Genomic DNA, 23,112 nt, shown 5'->3' on the forward strand with positions numbered 1-23,112 from the left:
CTTCCCTTCCCTTCCCTTCCCTTCCCTTCCCTTCCCTTCCCTTCCCCTGAGCCACTGTGCTCTCCATCCATCCTTCTCTCCGTGCATTCTTCCATCCATCACCTCTTCTCTCTCATCCTAGAGCTGTTCTCTTGCTGTCCAGCTCTTTCTGATCCACCTTCAATCCATCCATGCACCCTCCATTCTCTCTGCTGGTTTATGTATCCTTATCCACCCTTTTTTCCTTGCTATCTAGCCAGCAGCTGCATCCATAGCTCCATGCATCTCCTGACTCCCTTCTCCTTCCCTCACCACCCTGGTGTGGAGGCTTGGGCTGGGCTGGGCTGGGTGATTCCCCCATCCTGGCACCCACCTCAGGCTGGGTTAGACCCTCTCCTGGCAGGATGAGTTTATGGCCAGGGAACGGAGGCACCGGTCCTGTCCCCCTCCCAGCAACATATTATAGCATCGTTTAAATGCATTTTGTCTGTGGAAGGAAATCGCTTCTCTGGGTGCCGGCAATTTGCCGGCACGGAACTAATCATGGCCATCCCATTAATCTCCATCCCAGCTTGTCCCCGTCCCTTCCCCTGTCTGTCATGGCCAAGGTGCTGGGCTTGGTGACAGGGCCACCCTGGGTGTCCCCATCCCAGTAGGGTTTGGCACCAGAGTGCTTTGTCTGAGTCGAGCAGGGTGCCCAGGACATGTTTGAGAGGGGCAGCACACAACCCTTCTTGGCCATCAGAGAATCCCCGTGGCAAGGAGGAAGAAGCTGCTTTCCGGGGGTCTCTGCCACAAGCCAAATTGCAGCCAAACCCAGCTGCTTTAGCTTTCCCAGTGTGGTGGGTGGCAGTGGCTGCCCCTCACCGCGGTGCTTGGTGCTCGCCGGGGGGGCACAGAGGTTCTTGTGTCCCACACTCGAGGGGCAGGTGGTGACTCTGGGCATTTTGCACCACCCCAAGGGTAGATTTTGCTTGGGGCTGTTCTGGACATTGAGTTGGTTGGGGTTTGTGTGGGTTTTCTTTGTGAAATGACCTGATCCTTCCACAAACCCCAGTGGTTTTTAAGGAGTAGAGACTGATGCTGTTTCAGTGAGCGGGTGAACAAAGCCCCTGCTGTCCGTGCCTCCATCGGTCCTGCCGGTACCTCACCCAAGCTGTCCTGCTCATGTTGCTCCAGCTGGTGGATCCTTTTCCACGAATAATCTCATACTTTGGAAATAATCCCTTTTCCTAGTTGTTGAGGATGGCAGGGAGGATGCAAACCTTCATGTTTCGCAGCAGAAAACAACCTCCGTGAGCCAGAGGAGCAGAAAACCCCTCGCTGCTGGTTATTGCTGATCAGAGGGGCACCCATGGGTGTTTTCCCAGGCTCAGCACCTCTCCTGCAGCTCCTGTCTCTCTAGGAGATGGGAAAACAGATAAGGCAACTGGGATGGGGTGACAAAGGCTGGAGCTGTGCCTGTGGTGGTGCTGACACGGTGGTGCCGGCAGCGTGTCCCCAGCATTCGCCCAGCCCAGGGGAATTCTCCACCTGGCTCTTGGACAACTTTCATCCCAGGAGATGTAGCTGTGAATGCCGCCTGTCCCATATCAAGTGCTAATCCTTTTATGAGCCCTCTAAGCTGCTTAACCCCTCTGTGCCCTGCAGCAGAGAGTGCCTCGGGTGGGCTGGGGGTTCCTGCGTCCCGTCAGCCCTGGGGAGCTTGTCTGAGGCCACTCTCCCAGCTGGAAAAAGCCTCAGGGTCCTGACACGCTCCAAAGCCCCTGTCAGGAAGGGGACTGAGTCATTCCCGGGAGCCGAGCCGTCACATCCGCACCTTTCCCTGCCGTTTGACACGGGTAATTTGGGCTCCGCCGCTCGGGAGCCGCTTGGGAGCGGTTGCAATCAGCGTTGGGAACGGGGCTGCGGGGGGCTGGCGGAGAGCCGAGGGGAGTGGGGGGGTACCCAGGCCTCCTGGGAATTTCTGGCAGCCGATGGAGTATGCAAAGACCTTGAGATGTCTTCCAGGCTCCCGCAGCTGCCAGCGCAGCGCGTGCCGTCGGCCGGCTCCACACCAGCCGCCTTTCGTAGGATCTGCTTGAGCAGGAGCATCTCCGTGGGTTTTCTCCCCTCTTGCTGGCCGTGGCAGTGGGATAACTGGCTCCCTCTGAGGGGCTTGGGCAGCTTGGACCCTCAGGAGTGTGTGGCTGGCAGTGGCTGCCTGCTCTGCCAGTAGTGGAGTTACTCTCTTTTTTAAGGCAAAACGATCAAAAGGAAGGACAGCAGAGATTTCCTAAGGGCCGCCACACCTGGGCACTGCTGAGGTTTGCACAAGGCGGCACCAACATCATCTGCATCGCTTTCCCACCAGGCCATGTCCGTGTCTGGAAAAATGTGGTCTGGGCCAGCTTTGTCGCATGGGGACAGCACTGTGTGGGTGGCAGCCCTGGGTAGTGATGGGTGACAGGCTGGCTGTGACACCCTTACAGGCAGCCTGTGGGGATAGAGCAGATCTGGGGTCTGATTTAGCCACCTTCCTCGTGTGACCTGGGTGCTAAAAGAAGGAGGAAAGCCCTGGTGATAGACACGTGGTGGGATCTGCCACCCAAAAATTAATCTGGACTTAACTGTTGGTAACAAGCCTCTGGAGAAACTCTTCATCCTTTTCTCGGTGGGTTTGGAAGCAGGAATGAAGCCAGGTATGCCCTGTTTCTGTAAGTGGGTCTGTGCTGTTTCAGCCAGTGCCTTGGCATGGGTGCCAGGGTGAGTGACCAGTGTTGGGCTCCCCAGGGACAGTACGAGGCTGGATGTGGTTTCAACACACCCTGGCCCAGCCTTGGGCAGCCCCTGAGCATCCATCCTCGCTGGACACCCCATCCCATGCCAAGGGTGGGTTTGGTGAGGCTGGTGCCACCCATCAGGAGGCACAACCATGCTCGAGGTCCTGGGGGGGTCTTTTGCATTTTTGGTTTTGCAGGACAGAAACCCAGCCAGGCTCTTGCTGCCCTTGTGAGGGCTATGAGGGCTGAAGCTCCAGCTCCTTCTTGCTGCAGGGCTGGACCACTCCTGCCTGGATCTGTTTTTCCTGCTCAGGAGCTGTTCTGGAGGGGGGTGCCCCACACTAACCTGCACTCTCCATCCCCTTTGCAGCCCACGCCAAGGGGCCAGCGCCCAGCCCTGAGCCCGCCGAGCCCCCCGGTGCCATCCTGCTGCCCGTGAGCTACCGCCTGTCCAACACCCGCTTGGCCTTCTTCCTCAAGGAGGTGGGAGCCGGCCCGGCGGGCAACGGCAGCGCCCCTCTGCAGCGCTCCGAGCCCTTCGTCGTCTTCCAGACCAAGGAGCTGCCCGTCCTCAACGTCACCCTGGGGCCCTTCAGCACGGGGCTGGTGCTGCCCAAGGAGCACCTGCAGCCCTCCAGCACCCTGGAGGTCCCCGACCGCCTCACCGTCAACTGGAAGGTGCGCGCCTTCATCATCCAGCCCCGGCTGGTGGCCAGCCAGCCCGTGGTCCAAGTGCTCTTCTACGTGGCCGGCCGGGACTGGGACGACTTCGACGTCACCGACCGGCTGCCCTGCGTGCGGCTCCACGCCTTCCGTGACGCCCGGGAGATCAAGAGCTCGTGCCGGCTGCGGGGCAGCCTGGCCATGTGCCTGGTGCAGGCGGAGCTGCCCCACGCCTGGTTCGGCCCCTCGGCCATGCCGCTGGGCAGGAGGAAGAGCCCCGAGAGCCTGGAGGTGCCGGGCGAGAGCCAGCAGGCCGAGCTGTACTACACCCTGCACGCCCCCGACGGGGCCGGCCAGTGCCTTGGGGACACGGTCCCGCGCCGCGGCGCCGGGGGGGCCAGGACTGAGGGTCCCACGCAGCACCCGCTGCTGCGCATCGGCAGCGTCAGCCTCCTGCAGCCCCCGCCGGGGCAGCCCATGCAGGAGCACCGGCTGGACGGCAACATCTTCATCCGCCTGCCCGACAAGCCCCTCAAGCCGGGAGAGGTGCTGAGCATCCTCCTCTACCTGATGTCCAACTCCACGGTGGAGCATTTCACGCTCAGGTAAAGCCCTGGAGCTGTCCCCACTCCGGGAGCAGCCGCCTTTCCAAGGAGTGGTTGTTCCATCTAGGCACAAGGGAGAGGGTGGGGAGGGCATATGGTGCTTATGGGGCCTGCTGGATGCTGCATGAGGTCTGGCAGGACTTTGGGAAGGTGAGAGAGGCCAGGGGATCAGCCGGCATGTGGTTTTGCAGTTTTGGGGCTTTTGCAGTGGGGGCTTCTTAGAGTGGCTGTCCATGCAGGATTTCCGTCTCTGCACTGGCACTATGGACTGCTGCCTTTGCTCTCCCAGTGTTCCCAGTTGCACTGGGATTCTGCCAGCAATGTGGGTTTATTCACAGCCACTTTGGGGACAAGGTATGGTATGGCCATGGGGCTGCTGTGGAGTGAGAGGAGGCTTCCTGTGTCCCCTCATCCTGCCCCAGAACCAGGTGGGAGCAGAAAGGGCAGTGGGTGCTCAGCACCCCACTATGGGGCAGTGTGCAGGGGAACCCTCTCTTGCTGCATGTCCCTAAAGATGGGGGTACAAGCCCTGGCCACGTCTCTTCAAAGAGCATTTACAAGTGTTCTTGTGACCTCTGGACCAGCAGCAAGCCCCTGGCATGGGGGATGCAGTGCTCCAGGATCTTCTGTCATTTGCCCTGGGGATGCCCAGTCCCACAAGGGCAGCCCTGGGGGACCAAATACTCTGAAAAATAGAAGCTGGGCTGGGCTCAGTCCCACGAGGTTGCTGCCAGCCCGGATGATGTTTCTGACAGCCAGGAAGGATTGGGGCAAAAAATTCCCCTGTGCCTATGACAGGGTGTCCAGGGCGATCCAGGGGTGTCTGGGGTGAGGGTCCAGCCCTGACTGTTGCTCTCTGCAGGGTGAAGGCCAAGAAAGGTGTCAACCTGCTCAGCACCAAGTCGAGGAGTGGGCAGTGGCTGGTGAGCTCGGAGCTGCTGACGGGTGGCAAACACTCCACTGCCACTGTCGATGTGTCCAGGGTGGATGGTGCCGGGCCCAGGTAAGGGATTCACCTCTGGGGGTGCTGGGGAAATCGCTGGGATTTGGCTTGGAGGGGTTCTCCCTTTGCCCCCCACCTGGGTGTCTGGGTGGCTGCAGTGCCACATGGGTGTTGGCAGGAAAAACTGAGGCACGGCCTGGAATGTGAGACTGGGGGGCACTGAGGAAGGATGAGCGATTTTAGGGTCAAACCCTCAGCCCAGCTGAGGTCGGGGCAGGTCCTGCAGCAACATGAGAAGTGGCTTAATGTTGTGTGTGATTTCTAAGCTTGGCTGGCACTGTGCAGCTGGGTGAGGGGAGGGAAAAGGTGGATTTTGTGGCCCAAGGTGGGAAGGTTTGTGGGCAGGTTTGTGCCCAAGGACTGTGTGAGGTGGCACGTTCAGGTGGCATCTGGTCCCTGGGGCTCAGGCAATGCACTCGTCAGTCATCGGTACAGATTGGCAGCTGCATCCCTGGCTCTGAGCTGGGATTGCCTGGCTGTGTCAGATGCTGACAGGCAGGTGGGGTGGATTTTAGGGCTGAATTGTGAAGCCATGGGGGATCCCCCACTTTGGGGTGGAAATACTTAAATTTTTTAATGACTTCTAATGCCATGAGAGGCAGCAGCTGTTTGCTGACTATCCTGGTGTCTCTTCTGGGAAGGAAGAGAAGCAGTCCCCAGGCAAGGTCCCATCTGAACCCTGAGGTGATGGATGAGTGTTGGAATGGGAGCACAAACCAAGTCAGCACCTGAGACAGGGCAGTTCTGCCCTGCTCAATATGAGCCCATTCCTGGGGCTCTGGGAAAGGCTCAGATCAGTTGAGGAGAACTCGGGGGATATAAATTGGAATGATCTGAAGGAGAGAGGACCCACAAAGCCAAGTTGAAAAGCCAGAGGCTGCTCAGCTTGGAGAAGGGGAGACATGGGACTGGCAGGACACAGCAGGCAAGGGCAGGGGACGGGCATGGGGTCAAAAACACCAGCGGGAAAGATTCTGAAGTGCTGGAAACCAATCATTCCCAGGCTGTGATATCTCCACCACTGTGTCTTTGGGAAAAGGGACATGAGTGTCTCCAGGAGCCAGGTTAAAGCAAGTTGATGAGCACATCCCCTCTGGGGCAGGAACATATCCATGTCTCCCTCCCCATATCTCTGCCCCCCACCCCAACACTGAGCAAAGCCGGGGACAGGCTCTTGCAGAAAGATCCTCAGCTCTGAGTGCTCCAAATGTGACCTCAAAAGCTCTCTGCAGCACCCCCTCCAAAGGGCTTATCCGGAAGGTGGATTTTCCTTTGCCCCACAGCATCTGAGCCCATGGCCCCGTGTCTGATATTGGAATGTCCCCAGAGCCATGAGCCCCCCCGTCCTCTGCACAGCACAGGGATACCAGAGCTGCCAGCAGCGGGATCCTCTCCCCCTTCCCCCTCTCCTGATGCCACCGCTGCTTCCAATCAGCCTGCAAAGGTTAGAGACGGAGGAGGAATTTAAAGTGATTACAATCACCTTTTAGACAAACAACTCCATCAAATATTAACGGAATGGAGAGTATGAATGACTCAAAGCCGTGTTGCCCTCCGGGCTGTGCAAACAGAGGCGTTTGTTTCGCCGGGGCTCTGGGGGCTTTTGGCAGCGCTGGCAGTGCAGGGAGGAGGTGAGAGCCCTGAGCTTTGGGGTGATAATGGGCAGTTTGGGATGTTTTGCAGCTGCATCCTGAATTATGCCCCCAATCTGGGCAGCCTGGCTTTTGTCTCTGCTGTGGCTGAGAGCAGATGATGCTTGGTGAAGGCAGAAGATGGGGGCTGGCCCCGTCAGGGTTCCTGGGATGCCTCTGGGCACCCCATGGTGAGGAGTTCCAGCACTGGTTTGCCTCTGGCATGAAGCTGCAACTCTGCTTTGCCTCTGAACCTGGCTCTTCCTGGCTGTGTTTAACACTTCTGCCTTGGAAGAGAGAGTGAGCAGCCAAATCCCCTTCTTCAGACCAGGAGGCCTTTGGCTATTCCCCCTGTGCCCCTCTACCTGCCTTGGGGGCACAGCCAGGACCTCACCAGCCCCTGTGTGGCAGCTCCACTGCAGAGCCCATCATCGCTGCTGTGGGATCAGGGATCAGGGCTTGCCATGGCCTGGAGCAGCTCCAGCTTCTTGCTCTCCTCTTTCTCTGCTCCCTTTCACTCATTAGGTATTGATCAGAGTGAAACCCGACTGTATCCTGCATCCCTGGATCGATGGGATTTTCTCAGTGGCTGCTGCACTGTGAGATGAGAGTGGAGCCAGTCCTGGCTTCCCTTTCCACAGTGATTTCACTTTTCCTCCCCTCTCCCCCCACCCAGCTCTGGGGAGCTTTTGCCAGTGCTGTGGTTTGTGGGGGCTCCAGGGTGTCCTCCGTGGCTCTGTTTATGGGGAACAATGCAGAAGTTTGACTTTGGGAGGGGAGCATTGAATCCCAAGTCCTCCCAATGGATTTGCAGGTTGGAGGAAGAGATGGGAGGGCAGGACCACCTCTGTGGAGGTTTGCTTGTAGGATTGGGGTGTAAGAGTGATTTATGCTGTGGCCATCAGACTGTCCAAGCCATGATGCAGAGGGACAGCAGAATATCCCATTAGACTGGCACCATGTGCAGGATTTGGCAATGCTCTTCTTCTATCCTGTCCTGCCTCGGGGATGCCCCAGAGTTCAATCCCTTTCCATTAGCTCCATGTCCTTCTGTCCTCAGCAGTGGCATTAATTTGTGTGTGTTTGATGAGCTGATGGTTTCAGGCCCGTTATTCCCTGCTGGTCCCATCTACCTCCCCCATCCCCATGGCTGTGCTCACAGGCTGGGGATAGCCCTGCCCCGAGTCCCAGCACTGTCCCATCTGCTGTGTGGTTGAACCTCTTTCTCCTGTGCCTCAGTTTCCCCATGTGATCCACTTGGAAGGGACTGTAAAGTCCACAGCTTGGACTGAGCCTTCTATAGGGACTTATTTGCCATCCCTGAGCACTCTGGGTGTGGGACACTTGGGGTCTGACCTGTGGGAAATGAGTGTGCAGGCAGGAGCAGCCCAGGGCAGTAAATCCAACCACACTGCTGGGAAAACGGAGCCAGGGAGACGAGGACAGCACCTGCAGCCACCCCCTGTCCCCTGGGACTGTAGCCACATGCTCACCCTGTGATAATATATCACCCAGCAGCCCCTGGGGAGCTGACGAAGCTTTTCAACTGCTGGCAAGAGGCAGTGAAAAACATTTCTCTCTCCCACTGGGAAGGGTCTCATAGGAATCTGCAGGCTCCCGTCAGAGCAGCCCCTGGCAGAGGTGGGTGTCAAGGCTGCTGGGTTTGGTGGCAGCCACAGTACAGTCCCCCTTGACAGGCATGGGGACACCAAGGAGACCTGCTGGGGATGCTGGGGACTGCCCAGCACTGATCCTGGGGTGTCTGCGGGCCCTGGCACACCCAGCTCACCGTGTCCCCTCCTGTTCCCCTGCCCAGGGATGGGGATGACTCCTCTGAGATCATGCAGCTGGATTTCGAGATGGAGAACTTCACCAGCCAGTCGGTGACGCGCCGCATCATGTGGCACATCGACTACCGCGGCCGCAACCCCCCGCCCGACCTGGAGAAGGTGGTGACGGAGCTGACGGTCATCCAGAGGGACATCAGGGCCATCGTGCCCCTGGCCATGGTGAGCAGGTTCCTGCCCTCTGCTTAGTTATCTGCTTTGAGGGCTTGGGTACCCCTGAGGGATCTCTGACCCGCCCATCTGCCCCATAGCACCTACACATCCATACATCCTACCTACCCATCCATACATCCCACCTACCCATCCATACATCCCACCCACCCCCACAGGGCTGGAGCATGACAGGGGCCATCCAGGATCTGATCCCAGGGGGGGACAGGCTGCCCTCTAATGTGATGGTCCCCTTTGTGTCCCACCCCCAGGACACAGAAATCATCAACACAGCCATCCTGACGGGGCGGACAGTGGCCATTCCCGTGAAGGTCATTGCCATCGAGCTGAGTGGCGTCGTCGTGGACGTCTCGGCTATGGTCGAGTGCAAGTCCAACAACGAAGACATCATCAAGGTGGGTGTGGGCAGGGGGCTCTTGTGACCCTCACAGGGAGCTGAGCTTCTTCCAGGGGTGCTGACTCCAATGGCAGCGTGGGCTGGAGCTCAATGAGCGGGGGGAGCTGATGTGCCACACAAGCCTGGCCATCCCGAGCATCATCCCCTCGGTGGATTCAGTCCATGCATGCTTCTCCCTGGGATCTGTTGGGAGAAGGACGAGACACTTTGTCACTGTCCCTGGAGAAGCTGTGGGATGCTGCAGTGCTGCTCAGGCTGGCACCAGGCAGCAGCAATAATTATGGGTTATCACAGCACTGAGTGCTGATAAGAGGAAATATTGTTGCCTCACAGTGTAAGCTGCATGTTACCATCAGTGGCTGCACTTGGGTCTCTGGATGACATTTATCTCCTGTTTGGATCGGATGCTGGACAGGGGGCTGTTCCCAATGAGATGTTGGGATTGGGCTGGGCAGTTGGGGACAATAGAGGGAACAGGGGACTGAGGGAGAGGAGCCAGATGGACTGCAGGGGAGAGGTGCTGATGAGGCCAGTGCAAAAGGCTCACTGTGCAGCAGCAGTGAGTGCCCCCGCACCAGCCCCCGCCACCGAGGCAGCAGTTGGTCCTCAAATCCTCCAATTTTTCCCTCACCAGACCCATTCATCCATATACATTTTTCTGTCCCTGACTGTATCCATCTACCCACCTGTCCATGTTATTCTACCACCATTTCCATCCATCCACCCCCACACATCATTACCTTCTCCCAAACACCTCCCACCCCTCTCCCTGCATGCACCCAGCGCTTCCTCCCTTTCCATGTCCCCACCATGTTGGGCAAAGACACAGAGCCATGCTGGGGGGCTGGGCTTTTCTGTGTCCCCCAGACCATAACTCCTTCTCCCCTTCTTTGCCAGCAGCCACCAGCAGCTCTCCCAGCTGAGCCAGGGGTGAGGGGCAGAGCCCTGTCCCCTCCAGGACTTGCTGTCCCCGCTGTCCATGGGTGTGAGTGGGTGACAAGCAGTGTCACAAACTGTTTACCCAAGTTCTTGACTAAAACTCCAGTCTGTGGGATTTACAGCACCGGGTCTAATTTATGGAGACCAGTCCTCCACAGCGTGATAAAACACTGGAGCAATAATACACTTCAGGATGGACTCCAAGACACTTAAACTGTTTAATGTGCTGCCTTTCCACTCATAAATCTATTTACACACTGTCCCCAGACCTGGGGGGAGCAGACACATGCACAGGAGCCGGGATGAATAATGCAGGGAGCAGCCCTCCGGCCCCAGCTCACCTCCCGCTCAGAGCCCTGCGCGATTTCTTCCTGAATTATTTTGTGTTTGTGTTGGAGCTTCATTTCCGAGGGAGCTCTCAGTTACCTGCTGAGATTGGGGCGTATGATTATGGTGTCAGGGCTATAAACCTGTTACATAAATCAAAGCTTACAGAGTGGGATGTGCTGTCTGTTACTGTAAATAATTTAACATGAGGGAGGGCTGGAGAGCTGCTTCTCCCCACGCTGACTGTGGCTCGGTGGTGGTTGCTCTCTTGTGTAACATTGAGGGGATCTGTCCTGGGAATCTGGTGTGGACGTGGCTGTGGAGGTTCCAGGGACTGTGAAGGATGGTGGGAGAGTATGGGTGGGAGTTATCATCCTCATCCCCTTCTCTGGTGACATGGGGTGACAAAGGTGCCCATGCTCAGCCCAGGCAGGAGGACATCATCACTCAAGGTAGTGTAGAGATAACCCCCCTTGCCTGCCTGTGTGGTGACCTTGGGGGCTGTGTAGGTGTTGAGTGACATGCAGGGAGTGGAAGGGTCACCTCTGCTGCCAGCAACACTTAATGGGAGATGCTCAACCTCACCTGTGTGTGAACCTTCTTAGGAGCCCACCATCCACCTCCCCCAGGGGCCTCACCAGGAGCAAGTCAGCCCAGTGGGACTGAGCCTCAGGAACCCTGGTCATCCACTGCCACCGCCAGGACCCTGGGACAACATGGGGTGCCACCAGCTGTGGTGGCTCTTCCCACTCCCGAGGGTCGTGGAGAACATGTGTTCCCTTGATCCCAGCTTGAGGCTGTGCCAGGGGGGAGCTCCTGGCCACAGAAGCAGAGCCAGTGGTGCCTTGGCCGGGAGCCCAGGCAGACCTCAGCCTCTCCCTTCCCACTGCAAATCCGGGAAGTTTCTCCGAACAAGCGTGGGCTTCATTTAAAAGCTAATCTGCAGTCACTCCATCATCAGGACAGGCCTGATGTGCAGGGATTTTTTTGTTGTCGTAGTTTCAACCCCCTCAGTTGCAAAGCAAGTGGTCCCCAGGAGAAGATGCCGGGGGGTTTATTAGCCAGGGTAGTGCAAGCAGCAGCCCAATGTGTTTATTGTGATAAATGGCACAATATCCAAAGCATCCTTTGCTGGAGGATTCACCCGGGAGCTCATCTTTATTCAGACGCCGCCTCGCCAGAGATGAGATTGTCTTTTCAGACTTGCTGAGCTGGTATCTCTGATAGGAAGACAAGAAACAAACCCTCCTGCATTGCACTTCCCCCCTGTGCCCAGAGAGCAGGGATGTCTTGAAGAACTCAAGTCCAGAGTTCTGCCTCCTCCACTGGCCTCAGGGAACCACAGGCACCTTGTGGTGGGCTTCTGCAACCAAAACATGAGCTGTTGTAGAAGTCAGGCCCTGCTGTGGGCTCAGAAATGCAAAGTTCCTGCATCTGGTTGACCACAGGTGCTCAGAGAATAGGTGGGGAGAGAGACAGGGATGCTATCACCTCTGCTGCCAGCTACCATGCAGCGTGGCCTCAACCCCTTATCAGCCATCAGAGAATCCATGTGGGAGAGCAGCTTGTAGGAAATCAGCCCTTCTGTGCTGTTGAGATGCTCAGCACATTTGAGAGTGACTGCGCTGCTGGCTGAGCAAACGAGTTCTGTTTTTCCCTGGCATCAGACAACTCGGATGCAATCCCTGATGGTGTAGGGAGGGGACAGGGTGTTGAGGTCAGGCCATAGGGCCACTGCAGATGGGAGGTTGGAGTCCCCTTTGCCTGGTTGTCTTCTGGCCCCGTTACTGGGAAGGAGCTGTTGACTGGTGACCTAAACTGGAACACCGGGTGATGCTGCTGTGGTGTCCTCTGAGCTCCTTAATTGGCTCAGTCGGTCGGTAACGAGTGACCCCCTGCAGGATGTATTTGCTTTATAGTGAATTTAACTAATGGCATTTGCATAAAGGGGAATTAAAAGAGAAAGAGCGAGCAGACGAACATGAGGATTCATATGGACTGCAGGAAACTCGCTCTGGGGTGAGCAGGAGGGACAGGGACAAGGCACCGGTGGGGACGGGCATGTGGCTGGTCTGTGCTCGCTGCCTGTGCCCTCTGTTGGAGGAGATTTTGGGACAAATGTCCAGGATGAGGAATTTGCAACCTCTGTGAAGCACCCGTGGGGTTCCTCTAGCTCGGGTGTGGAAAAAGGTACAATTCAGTGCGGAGGCCAAAGAGAAACTGAGGCACCAAGAGGAGCTGGCAGTGGGTGAGGGCTGGCAGGAGGGCCTGGGTCAGGGGACACTTTGCATTATGGACACGGTGTGTGGGGGTCTGTGCCTCTGAGCAGGGATCTTGGGGAGGAGAGAGCATCCCTGCTCCTGGGAGTGCCATTAACTGGATACATGCCAGCGAAATTCTGCTCCTCCAGCACTTCTCATCCTCTGGGCAGCCTCCTGCCAGGATCTCTGTTGTGCCTGTGGGACCCCTGCAGCCCTCCCACCCTCCCTTCTCCCCCAGGTTTCCAGCAGCTGTGACTATGTCTTCGTCAGTGGGAAGGAGTCGCGGGGCTCCATGAGCGCCCGGGTCACCTTCACCTACGAGCACCTCTCGGCCCCGCTGGAGATGACGGTGTGGGTGCCCAAACTGCCTCTGCACATCGAGCTCTCCGACGCCCGGCTGAGCCAAGTGAAGGGCTGGAGGGTGCCCATCCTGCCGGACAGGAGGTGGGTGCTGTGGAGCCACCGCGTGTGGGGCCTGTCCAGGCTGGAGAAGGCAAGGTGGAGGTGGTGGTAGTGGGGTAATTGCCTTGTTCAGCTGCTTAATGAGGAGGTTTTGAAGATGATGGAGCCAGAGTCATCTCAGGGGTCCCTGGTGGAAAGGTGGGAGCTCATGGACATTTGTGTGTTTGTATGGAAGGAAGAAAATTCCACAGTGAGGTTGGTCAAAGGCTGGAGCTGGTGGGGAACATCCCTCATTGGCAATGGTCAAAGCTTCCCTGGATGAAACTGGGAACAGCCAAGCTCCAAAGTTAACCCTTCTTTGAGCTCTAGAGACCTTGTCCTCTCAGCTGGTTAGGGGGCAGAGGTGCTGGTGACCCTGGTACCACATGCTGCTAAAGCCCTTGTGAGTGCCTTGTGGACAACGGGCATCTTTTGGCCAGGAACCACCATTGTTTTGGTGACATTGCATTTTTTCTCGCTCGGCCAGCCCTGTCCATTTCTGGGGGTGGGGCTGGAGAGCTGTGGCAGTGGGGAGCTTGGCAGCACTGCCCACTCACTGCCCCGTCCCACAGGTCGGTGCGGGACAGCGAGCACGAGGAGGACGAGGAGGAGCGGAAGCAGAGCCGGGGCTGTGCCCTGCAGTACCAGCATTCCACGCTGCAGGTCTTCACCCAGTTCCACACCACGGCGGCAGAGGGCACGGAGCAGGTGGTCACCATGCTGGGGCCCGACTGGCTGGTGGAGGTCACCGACCTGGTCAGTGACTTCATGCGCGTGGACGACCCGCGGGTGGCCCACCTGGTGGACAGTGTCACGCTGGCCGGGAGGGAGCCGGGCACCACGCTCTTCAAGGTACCCCCGGCCGCCTGCCCCCGCCTCTGCCAGCTTGGCTGGGGATGGCAGGAGGTGGTGACAGGCACCCTCGTCCCCTGCAGGTCGTGTCCCCGCTCGTGGAGGCGGTGCTGGGTGAGACACTGGTGACGGTGGCAGAGGAGAAGGTCAGCATCACCGACCTGAAGGCCCAGGTGGTCTCCAGCCTCTCGCTGTCCCTCCACCCCAGCCCTGGCAACAGCCACACCATCATCGCCCGGACGTCCGTGCAGCAGACCCTCAGCTTCTTCAAGCAGGTGAGGCAGGGGGGGTGCATTTAGGCTTGGGGGGGCTGGTGGGGAACCTGGGGTGGGGTGAGGGCTCCATCTGCAACCCTCTCCTCCAAAATCCTGTCCACACTCAGCTTAGGCCCCCACAGCACCCACTGTTCTCCTGACACAGTGGTGACCCCAAAGCACCCCATAAAACGTCACACAGACCTGTGATCCAACCCTGCCCAACCTGGGGATGGGACACAACCATGGGGACAGGGGGAGCGATGAAATCCTATACAATTCCTAGCACAGCTCTGGTAGCCACATCTGGCACCTCTGGGGCTGGGATTTGGGGTGGTCTTGGGCATGCATGGGGAACATGGAGGGAAGAACAGGCTAAAGAGAAAAAACAAGTAAGGTTTGGGAGGAGCAGGATGGATAATGGAGGGGAAAAGGGTGAGTTAGACAGAGAGAAGGATGCAAAAGAAGAGAGATGGGTGGAGGGATGGACAAACGGGTGCAGGCGGGACTGGCATCCTGCTGGGCAACCGGTGCCTGTGTTGGTCCCACAGGAAGCGCTCCTGAGCCTGTGGATTTCCTACAGCGATGGCACCACAGCCCCACTCTCCCTCTACGACCCCAAGGACTACAACCTGGTGGTGAGCAGCCTGGACGAGAAGGTGGTCTCGGTGACCCAGGACCGGGCGTTCCCCTTGGTGGTGGCGGAGGGCGAGGGCGCAGGGGAGCTGCTCCGGGCGGAGCTGGTCATCTGCGAGAGCTGCCAGAAGACCAAGCGCAAGAGCATCCTCTCCACCGCCTTGGCCACCGTGCGGGTCCACTTTGGGTCTGAGGAGGACCCGACCTATGACTATGACCACGTGCCCAGCAAGCCGGGGCTGGGGGAGACGGGGGCCAGCACCACCCTGCGGGCAGAGGTGGAGAGGAAAGCAGACCCGAGCGAGGACAGCAGGATGTCCAGCGCGTCTCACCCCACCGAGGACTTCCCCACCATCCCCACCGGCTTTGTCCAGGTGACCCGGGGGCTGACGGACCTGGAAATAGGCATGTACGCCCTCCTGGGTGTCTTCTGCCTGGCCATCTTGGTCTTCCTCATCAACTGCATTGTCTTTGTGCTGAAATACCGGCACAAACGCATCCCGCCCGAAGGCCAGACCAACATGGACCATTCCCACCACTGGGTCTTCCTGGGCAACGGGCAGCCCTTGCGGGCTCACAATGACCTCTCCCCGCAGCCCGAGAGCCCGGGGAACCCCCTGGAAAACGTCCAGACCTGCTGCCATGGGGACCACCACAGCAGTGGGAGCTCGCAGACCAGTGTGCAGAGCCAGGTCCATGGCCGAGGGGACGGTTCCTCGGGGGGCTCCACACGGGACCAGAGCGAGGACCCCCTCAACTCACCCACCTCCAAACGGAAGCGGGTGAAGTTCACCACCTTCGCCACAATGCCCTCCGACGAGCTGGCCTACAACTCCATCCCCATCGCCGATGAGGAGGACTTGGAGTGGGTCTGCCAGGACATGGGGCTGCAAGACCCCGAAGAGCTTCACAACTACATCCGCAGGATCAAAGAGATCGCTTAACGCAGGGGCAGAGGGGATGGGGCGGGAGGGAGGGGGCTGCCACGCTGTGCCACGCCATGCCACGCCGTGCCATGCCACGCCACGCTACGCCACACCACGCCGGCTGCTTCCCTGGGGCTGGAGACCCAAAATTTGGCTCTCTTGCGCGTTCCCTCTTCCGCACATCTCACGTCCCCACCCCGTCGGAAGGCGCCCCCGGGGGCCTTTTGCTGTTCTTGCCCTTTACCGACTGGTTTTCCCAGGGGAGGCAGCAGCACACACGTGCCCCCCCCCAACCTGCTGGCCTGTGGTGAGGGGCAGGGAGTGGGGCGAGAGAGGGCAGAGATGGATGGGGTCAAACCCTCGGTGCGTGCGCGTGTCCTGTGGCGAATGGGCAGGATGGTGCTGCGGGTCCTGCTGCGCAGGGGGTGGAAGAGGGGAGATGTCCCACTCCCCCCAGGAGTGCAGCAGAGGGGCGGTGGCTGGGGGCTTCCTGGAGGCCACCCCCTGCCTTTGCTGCACTCAGTTGCACAATTTTGGAGGTGAGTGCCAGTTCAGGGATTTGCCACCCCGTGGTTGTTGGGGTGTTTGGGGGGTCCCCTCCCATGCGGAGCCCGCTGGCGCACGCTGTGGGTGATGCTGGGTGAGTGAGGCAAGAGGGGAGGGCGGCTGCTGGGGGGCTGTTGCCCAGTGGCCACGGGTCTGGGGCCCCTTTGTCCCCATCGCCTGCTGTGTCCCGGCCCCAAATGCCAGGCTTGTCCCACTCCCCTGCTGCCTGGGAAGGGCTGTGGTCCCCAGGCAGGGGCACTTTGGGGGTGGCCAACAAGTTTGCTGCCTGTGAGCCTGCCTGCCCTGCCTGCCCTTCTGTTCCCTGTGGTGGGGCCACTGCTGGACTCCCCAGCCCAACAGCCCTGCTGGGACCTCCAGGGCGAGCCTTTTCCCCCCAGTGCTGGAATGTGGCTCCACTACTGGAAGTTGCTCCAGGGGGTCCAGGCCTGGGTGGGGGCACCCACAACCCAACCTGGCCTGAGTCTCCCAGTGCCAGCCCCGTTCCCACAGTGCCAGCCCAGCAGGGATGCCCGGAGCCAGGCTCAGCCTCTGTGGTGCCTTCTGACTGCCATAACCCAATGCCTCCCGGTCACCCCGCGCTGGCAGCAGCTCCCAAACCCTCTGGCTCACCCGAGAGGCCCCCCCAGCCCAGGGCCACCCCTTCTCCCAGCTCAGAGCATCCTCAGCCAGGTCACCCCTGCAGGGACACCCAGGGACCAGGGCTGTGGGGCTGGGGGTCCCAGGCTGTGCACTTGTCCCATGGGCACCCACCTGTGGGGACAGGGACACCCCCCCGGCATCCCCCGGTGGAGGGGGAGGGGGAGGCTGCAGCAGATTATTTCTGGATTGGAAGTTACCCACCACTGTGTCTCTTTTTTTTTTTCCTTTTTTTTTTTCTTAAATAAAAGACCGGAAAAGAAAAAAACGAAACAAAAAGCCTAAAAATGAAACAAAAAGCCTGAACCAAGCAGCATTGCAGCACTGTCTCTGCTGGGGCACCCGGGGTGGAGGCTTCCAGTGGTTTGGGGGTCAGCCCTGGTGGGTGTGGGATCCACTGGGGACACACACACTGCCAGGGCCCTGGGGGGCTTGGCTCAGCTTTGACCCCTGCCTAAGCTCTGAGCATTTGGGGGTCAAAGCTGTGGATCTGGGGCTCCCCCCTCCCAAATCCTCCCCTCCTGGGCAGCCTGATGAAGGGTGGGTGGGCAGGGACCAGTGGTGCAGCCCCATCCTTGCTGCCCCCATGGCTCAGTTTCCCCAGCAGGGAGCAACAGGCCAGGGTGGTGTGTGGTGTTTCAAAAGCCTCTTTAAAGAGTTTATCAACTTGGGGCTTTGAAAATTTCTCCCCTGAGTGGCCTTAAAACTTACCTGATGGCTCTATGCTGATTTTATATATACATATATATACATATGTATGTATGGGGGAATTGAGATGTGCTCAGAGGCCAGGAGGGTGATGCCATTAGTTGGTTTAACTGTGCCCTGTTATCTGAAGGACTCAGGTCTGGCTAAACGAGCTGCTGAGCTGATAGTGGCTCCGAGCAGTAAAATTAACACAGCTGACTTCCCTGCTTGGAATTGCCAAACCTCCTCGGTCAATTAACATATATGAATATTTGTGGGAGGAGAAAAAAAAAAGGAAGAAAAAGAGGGGGGAAAGGTAAGAAAGGGGTATAATAAAATTTTATAATTGTGATAAGACCCAGCAGCACCTGACTCCTGGTCTGTGGAGCTGTGAAGGTGGGAGATGGGAAGAACAGGGATCATCCAAAGGGATCAGGCAGCTTGGGCAGTCTGGGTGTGGGGTGTCCCTGCAGCTGAGCCACTGCCAGGTTTTGCCCCCCTTCTTCTGGCTGCTCGCCCACCCCCTCCTCCTGGTTGTAACCAGGCCCAAGGTCTGACACCAAGCATCAGCAGAGGTTTTCCAGCCCATCACCTCCCATTTCAGCTGATGGATCCAGCTCAGGTCTCAAAGACCCCTTGGGAAGGCAGCACCCAGGGGAACCCACGCTGTTTGCAGGGGCTGATGATGCTCCTGTGCCTGTGTGCCCCCAGCTCGTGTCCTGCCACCTGCACCCCCAGGCACCTCCATCCAGGCATTTCCCAAATCGCTGCTTCCCCTTGGATCTGGGTAAGGGGCAGCAGGAAGGGCAAGAAACCTGCTCAGGGTGGCTTTGCTTTTGAATGAGGAGAGCACACCTTTCTCTGCAGCTGTATAGGTATCTATTTATTGATATCTATATATGTATATATTTATACTTCATACATATGTATGTATTTATACTTTATACATATATATGCATCTATGAGTGTGCACATACATATATTTATTTCTTTTTATATATATATATGCATATATAGAGAGAGGATGTACGTGTATAGTCCCTGTATGGATCAATGCAAAGGGCTTTGCTCAGGTGCAAGGGTGTGTGGATGCACATTCAAACATCCATAAATACACATACCCTTGCCCCTGAGCATCACCCACCATCCCAGCCCTCAAGTGGTGCCTCTGGGCATCAGGAGCACCAGGGAAGCAGCTCACCACCAATTTATTTGGGCTCCTGATGCCCTTGAAGCCCGTCAGCAAACACACCAGGAGGCAGTGGGCAAAACACCGGGGACAAAGTGCAGGAAAAGAGGAACACTATGAAGGCTCTGATGGGGTCTGGTCCTTTCCCCAGCTGGTCCTCTTCACTCCTACTACTGCCATTTTGTTTTTTTCTCATAGGAATGATCCAGTTGGGATGTCATAAAAAAAAAAAAAGACCCCAGAGAGCAATTGGAGATGGGGTGATGGAGGCTGCAGCCCACCCTTGTGCTGGGGGCTGGTGGCACCCACCAGGACTGGCCACCTGTGCCCCAGCACCCACCTAATCCAAAACCACCACCTTCCCCCTTTATTGCTTCAGATCCCATTAAATAATCCCCCACCAAACAGCCAAGTCTCACTGAAAGAAAGAAAAAAAGAGGAAAATAATTAAAAAGCAGCCTCTCTCCCAGATCCCCTCAGTGTTCTCTCTGTTTATTCCCACTGCCTTTTCCCTGTTTAGCAGTTCACTATCTGTTCCCAGCAGGCAGGGACATATTTGCATTTTAATTTGGCGTTGTGAGGCTGCACAAGCCACCTGTGAGGAGGAGGCAGAGCTGGAGACCCACACCCCTGCACCCCGATGTCCCCCACCTCCCAGAGAGAAGCTTGGTCCCCTCAGTCCTGCCTTAAAAATTCCTGTAAAAAAAGATACTCTTAAAGAACTCAACAAACCTCATAAAGCATCAGTGTCTTCATGCAACAGAGAGAGGAGGGATCAAAGGAGAGTGAAAAAATAGGAATTATCCTCCGCTCAGGTCAGCCCCTTCCCTTCTCCTCCATCCCCCCATCATCTCCTCATGTCCTGGGTTTTATCTCAACCAGTAACAGCCATCAGGGCCCCTTTTCCCCAGTTCCTTCCCCCCCACCATCCCTGTTGTGCTCCCCTTGGGATGCCTCCAGCCACTTTCCCTCCACATGCAGCTCTGTCCCCAGGGACAGGGACCACAAAACCCAAGGGGTTCTGGAGGATCCAACTGCTTTTCCATCCCTGTGATGCTGCCTCCATCCAGTCCTGCGTCTGGAGCTGCCCCACATCGCAGGGGATGGAGGGACAGTCCCGGCAGCGCGGGAGATTTATTTTCCGGGAACACAAGCGATAAGAAAAGCCTCTCCGCAGTCATCTCCGGCTGTCCGAGGGAAGTTTAATTAATGCAGGACCCGCCCGCTGCCCCTCCCCGCTGCCGACATTAACGGGGCAGGATTTGCGCGGCAGCCAGGACATAATTGCTTTGGTAATTGCACCGGTATTTCTGGGGGCTCGCGGCTGCATTTTCTGCCTGGCTCAGCGAAGATCCCTCCCTCGGGAAAGAGGAGGGATGCTCTCATCCACACACCGGCTGGAGCTGAGGACGGGCTTCCCGAGCGGCTCCAGGGAGCGGGAATAGGAAAGCCCAACAGATACCAAACTTTTGGGGCTTCTTCTCTGTGCTGGGAAGCTGTTCCCACCCTCCCAACTGTGGATCCTTCTGTGCTGCCTAAATATTCCTCTGGGCATGGCTGCTGGTGCAGGGAGAGGAGATGGAGCTGGAGCTGGATGAGGCCCCCCCAGCCAGCAGCCCTGGGGTGGGGAGTGGGCTGCAGGTCTCCCAATCATCCAGGAGCACCAGAGAGCCTCCACAGGGTTTTAGGATCCTACTTTGAATTTCCCCGCATTTTCTAGGAACCCCCCCGCACTTTCCAGGGATGGTGGGGCTGGAGCCTATCTAGAAGGTTTTTCAGGACTTGCTGGGAACTTTTGCTGTTCTCCAGGACTCCCCTTGGCTTGCTGGGAATTCTAGTGCCTTTCTGGGGTTTCTCTGGTTTGGTAGAAGGGGCTTAGAACGAGATGAGCTTTAGGATCCCTTCCAACCCAAACCATTCTGTGATTCCAGACAGCTGTGCTCCCAAGTCCCGGGGCTGCTCCCCCAAATCTGCTCTGGGCTTTCATTCCAGTGCCTCCATAAAGGTATTTTCACGATGGCATTAGGAGAGGCAGATCCCTTTAACCACCGTTGCATTTTAAATGGGCTTCCCGTAAGGTAACAGGCTCATTTTCATTTCACTGACTCAGCACTGGAGAGGGGGGAATCATTTCCCGTATTTCCCTCCTGTCCTGCCGATGGGATCAGGCAGGCACAGGGCAATGCTGGTGGGTGACCCACTGTCCTCGTGGGGGTCTGGTGCTGGGTGGGACCACCCTGCCCGAGGATGCCGTGTCCCCCATCCCAGCTCTGCTCTGGAGTGGATGCGGAGCACTCACCCACAGCAACGGCATCACTCCCCGCAGAGGGTGCAGCGAGTGCCCAGCTTTGCTAAATCCAGCTATTCCTGGATTCACAGCAGAGCCAGGCAGGGCAGCAGCAGATGCTGCTGGCTGTCCCAGCAGCAAAGCCCCAATTTTGTTAGTTCGTGGATTTAAAGGTCACGAAAGGGCAGCTTGTCTGACCTCCCCTGACACGGCTCAGTGAACGGCACCCAATTACCCGTCTGTGGGCTTGGCATTATGTCCCATTAAAGGGCTCCTCTTGGACATGATTGAAAACCAGGCTGGGAGGGCTGCACAGGGCCAGGGCCCTTCATTCTCCCAATGGGAGAAAGCACCTCCCAAATATCTGGCTTTGGAGGCACAGCTGAGCTCCTGGGGTCTTCTCACATCTGAGGCCAAAGCACTGAGTGGTTTTTGGTGCCAGTCCAGGGAAAATAAAGCCTTTTAGCCATGCAGGAAAAAAATCATGGATCTTCATTCCATGCAAATTAGTGGTTTTACAGTTTTTTATTGTCAGTCTCTTCATTAAGAATCTAAGGAACTGCTCTGAAGGATGGGGACCTCCACTGGGTTGGGGAAACCAGCTCAGCCTTGAGGAAAAAATGGCTTGAACTGGGATGCAGCTGGCAAGACCAGACTGGGGATGGAAACACCATCTCTGTGATGATCCAGCATGACAGGGACAGGATGCAGAGCCCCAATCCCTCAAAGCTCCCCTGTGACATGGCTTCACCCACCTGTGCCTCAGTTTACCCCAACACTAATATATCCTTAGCCTGTGGGTAGGTGGGCTCAGGGCTGCGGTCTCAGATGCAGCCTAATTAATGTAACAGGAATTCACTGCTCAGTAATTAATCACAGCCAGTTTTCACACCCTCCCTGTCCTGTCCCCCTCCCTGCATTTACAATGTTTAGTTCTGTCCTTTCCAAGGTGCCATTTCAGACAGTTACATCTACACTCACTTCCAGGGTAAATAAAATCCTCCTTCAGCCCAAACTTCCACCCAGCTCCAGCTCTGTCACCCCTGTTGACCAGGGAGTTGATGTCCCAACACACCGGGACACTTTTGCCCGCCCCGACCTTGCAGGGGTTCAGCCTTTTGGCTCTGTGTCCCAGTCGAAAGCAGCAGGTGCCCAGCCAGGACCGTGCATGGAATAATTGGAGGCAGCATAGATCACCCTAACGACGCAAATCCAATTAGCCAAGGGTTAAGCACTCCGCTGATGAAAACCAGGGGTTCAAACTGCTGAGCCAGCAGAAGCTCTGCACCGATCAATGCCATGTAAATAATATGGCTGGTTCCTGGGAGCCCATCGCTTTCTGTCTCAGCAGAGAAATACATTTTGTCTGGCAGGGCCCCACTGAGCAGATTAATAAACATCGTCCTGGTTTAGGTCAGGGAGGGGGGGGACATGGAGATGCCGCCTTTCCCGGCTCTCCCGCACACACAGTTAAGGAAAATGAGGAATAATTGCTGCTCACGTCGTGCCGGCGGCTGCTATCGAGTGGTCCTGGGATTACTTAAGGAATGAGGAGGATTCTGTGAGCTGTATCTGCAGTGGAGGGGGGGGAATGCTGTTTTGAGATCGGTGTAACCCAAACACCAGTTCATGGAACTGGAGCCCTCCAGGGAGCTCGAGAGAGGGGACATGAGCTGGGACACACAGAGGAGCACTGGCCCCAGCTCACCTGCACCCACCATCACCTCTGCAAGGTCCATGAGCAGATCTGAGTCTCATCATTGATGTCTAGTGGCTACTCAGAGTTGTGCTTCTTCTCCATGTGGGTTGTGCCTCTTCTCCACATGCCCACCCATCCACATCCCCTTATTGCTGTTCCTAATTCCTCCTGATTCCTCCCAGCCACACTTGGCATTGACCAGGAGGTTCAGAAACATCTAAAAGCAGAGGCAGCTTCGTGGGGAATCAGTGCATTCCCCTAAGCTACCTCTCCCCACCCCAGATGCCTACAAGGACCTGCTGAATCACAGAATGGTTTTGGTTGGAGGGACCTTAAATCTCCTCTCGTTCCAC

At 57.2% G+C, this 23,112-nt stretch overlaps 1 protein-coding gene across 1 annotated transcript in view; it reads left to right on the top strand.

Moving 5' to 3' along the window:
• Positions 1-15,724, top strand: part of TMEM132E (transmembrane protein 132E) — a 25,387-nt gene extending 9,663 nt beyond the window's left edge. The window contains exons 2-9 of the mRNA XM_027691173.1: positions 3,112-4,009; positions 4,872-5,012; positions 8,460-8,652; positions 8,913-9,056; positions 12,824-13,029; positions 13,599-13,878; positions 13,962-14,153; positions 14,684-15,724. Of these exons, the coding sequence (XP_027546974.1) occupies positions 3,112-4,009; positions 4,872-5,012; positions 8,460-8,652; positions 8,913-9,056; positions 12,824-13,029; positions 13,599-13,878; positions 13,962-14,153; positions 14,684-15,712 (3,083 nt within the window). The 3' untranslated portion in view covers positions 15,713-15,724. The remainder of the gene's footprint in view (positions 1-3,111; positions 4,010-4,871; positions 5,013-8,459; positions 8,653-8,912; positions 9,057-12,823; positions 13,030-13,598; positions 13,879-13,961; positions 14,154-14,683) is intronic.
• The last annotated feature ends 7,388 nt before the right edge of the window (positions 15,725-23,112 follow it).

Source organism: Neopelma chrysocephalum, unplaced genomic scaffold (genome assembly GCF_003984885.1).
Source record: "Neopelma chrysocephalum unplaced genomic scaffold, ASM398488v2 Primary Assembly neopelma1_82, whole genome shotgun sequence".
Classification (NCBI taxonomy): domain Eukaryota; kingdom Metazoa; phylum Chordata; class Aves; order Passeriformes; family Pipridae; genus Neopelma; species Neopelma chrysocephalum.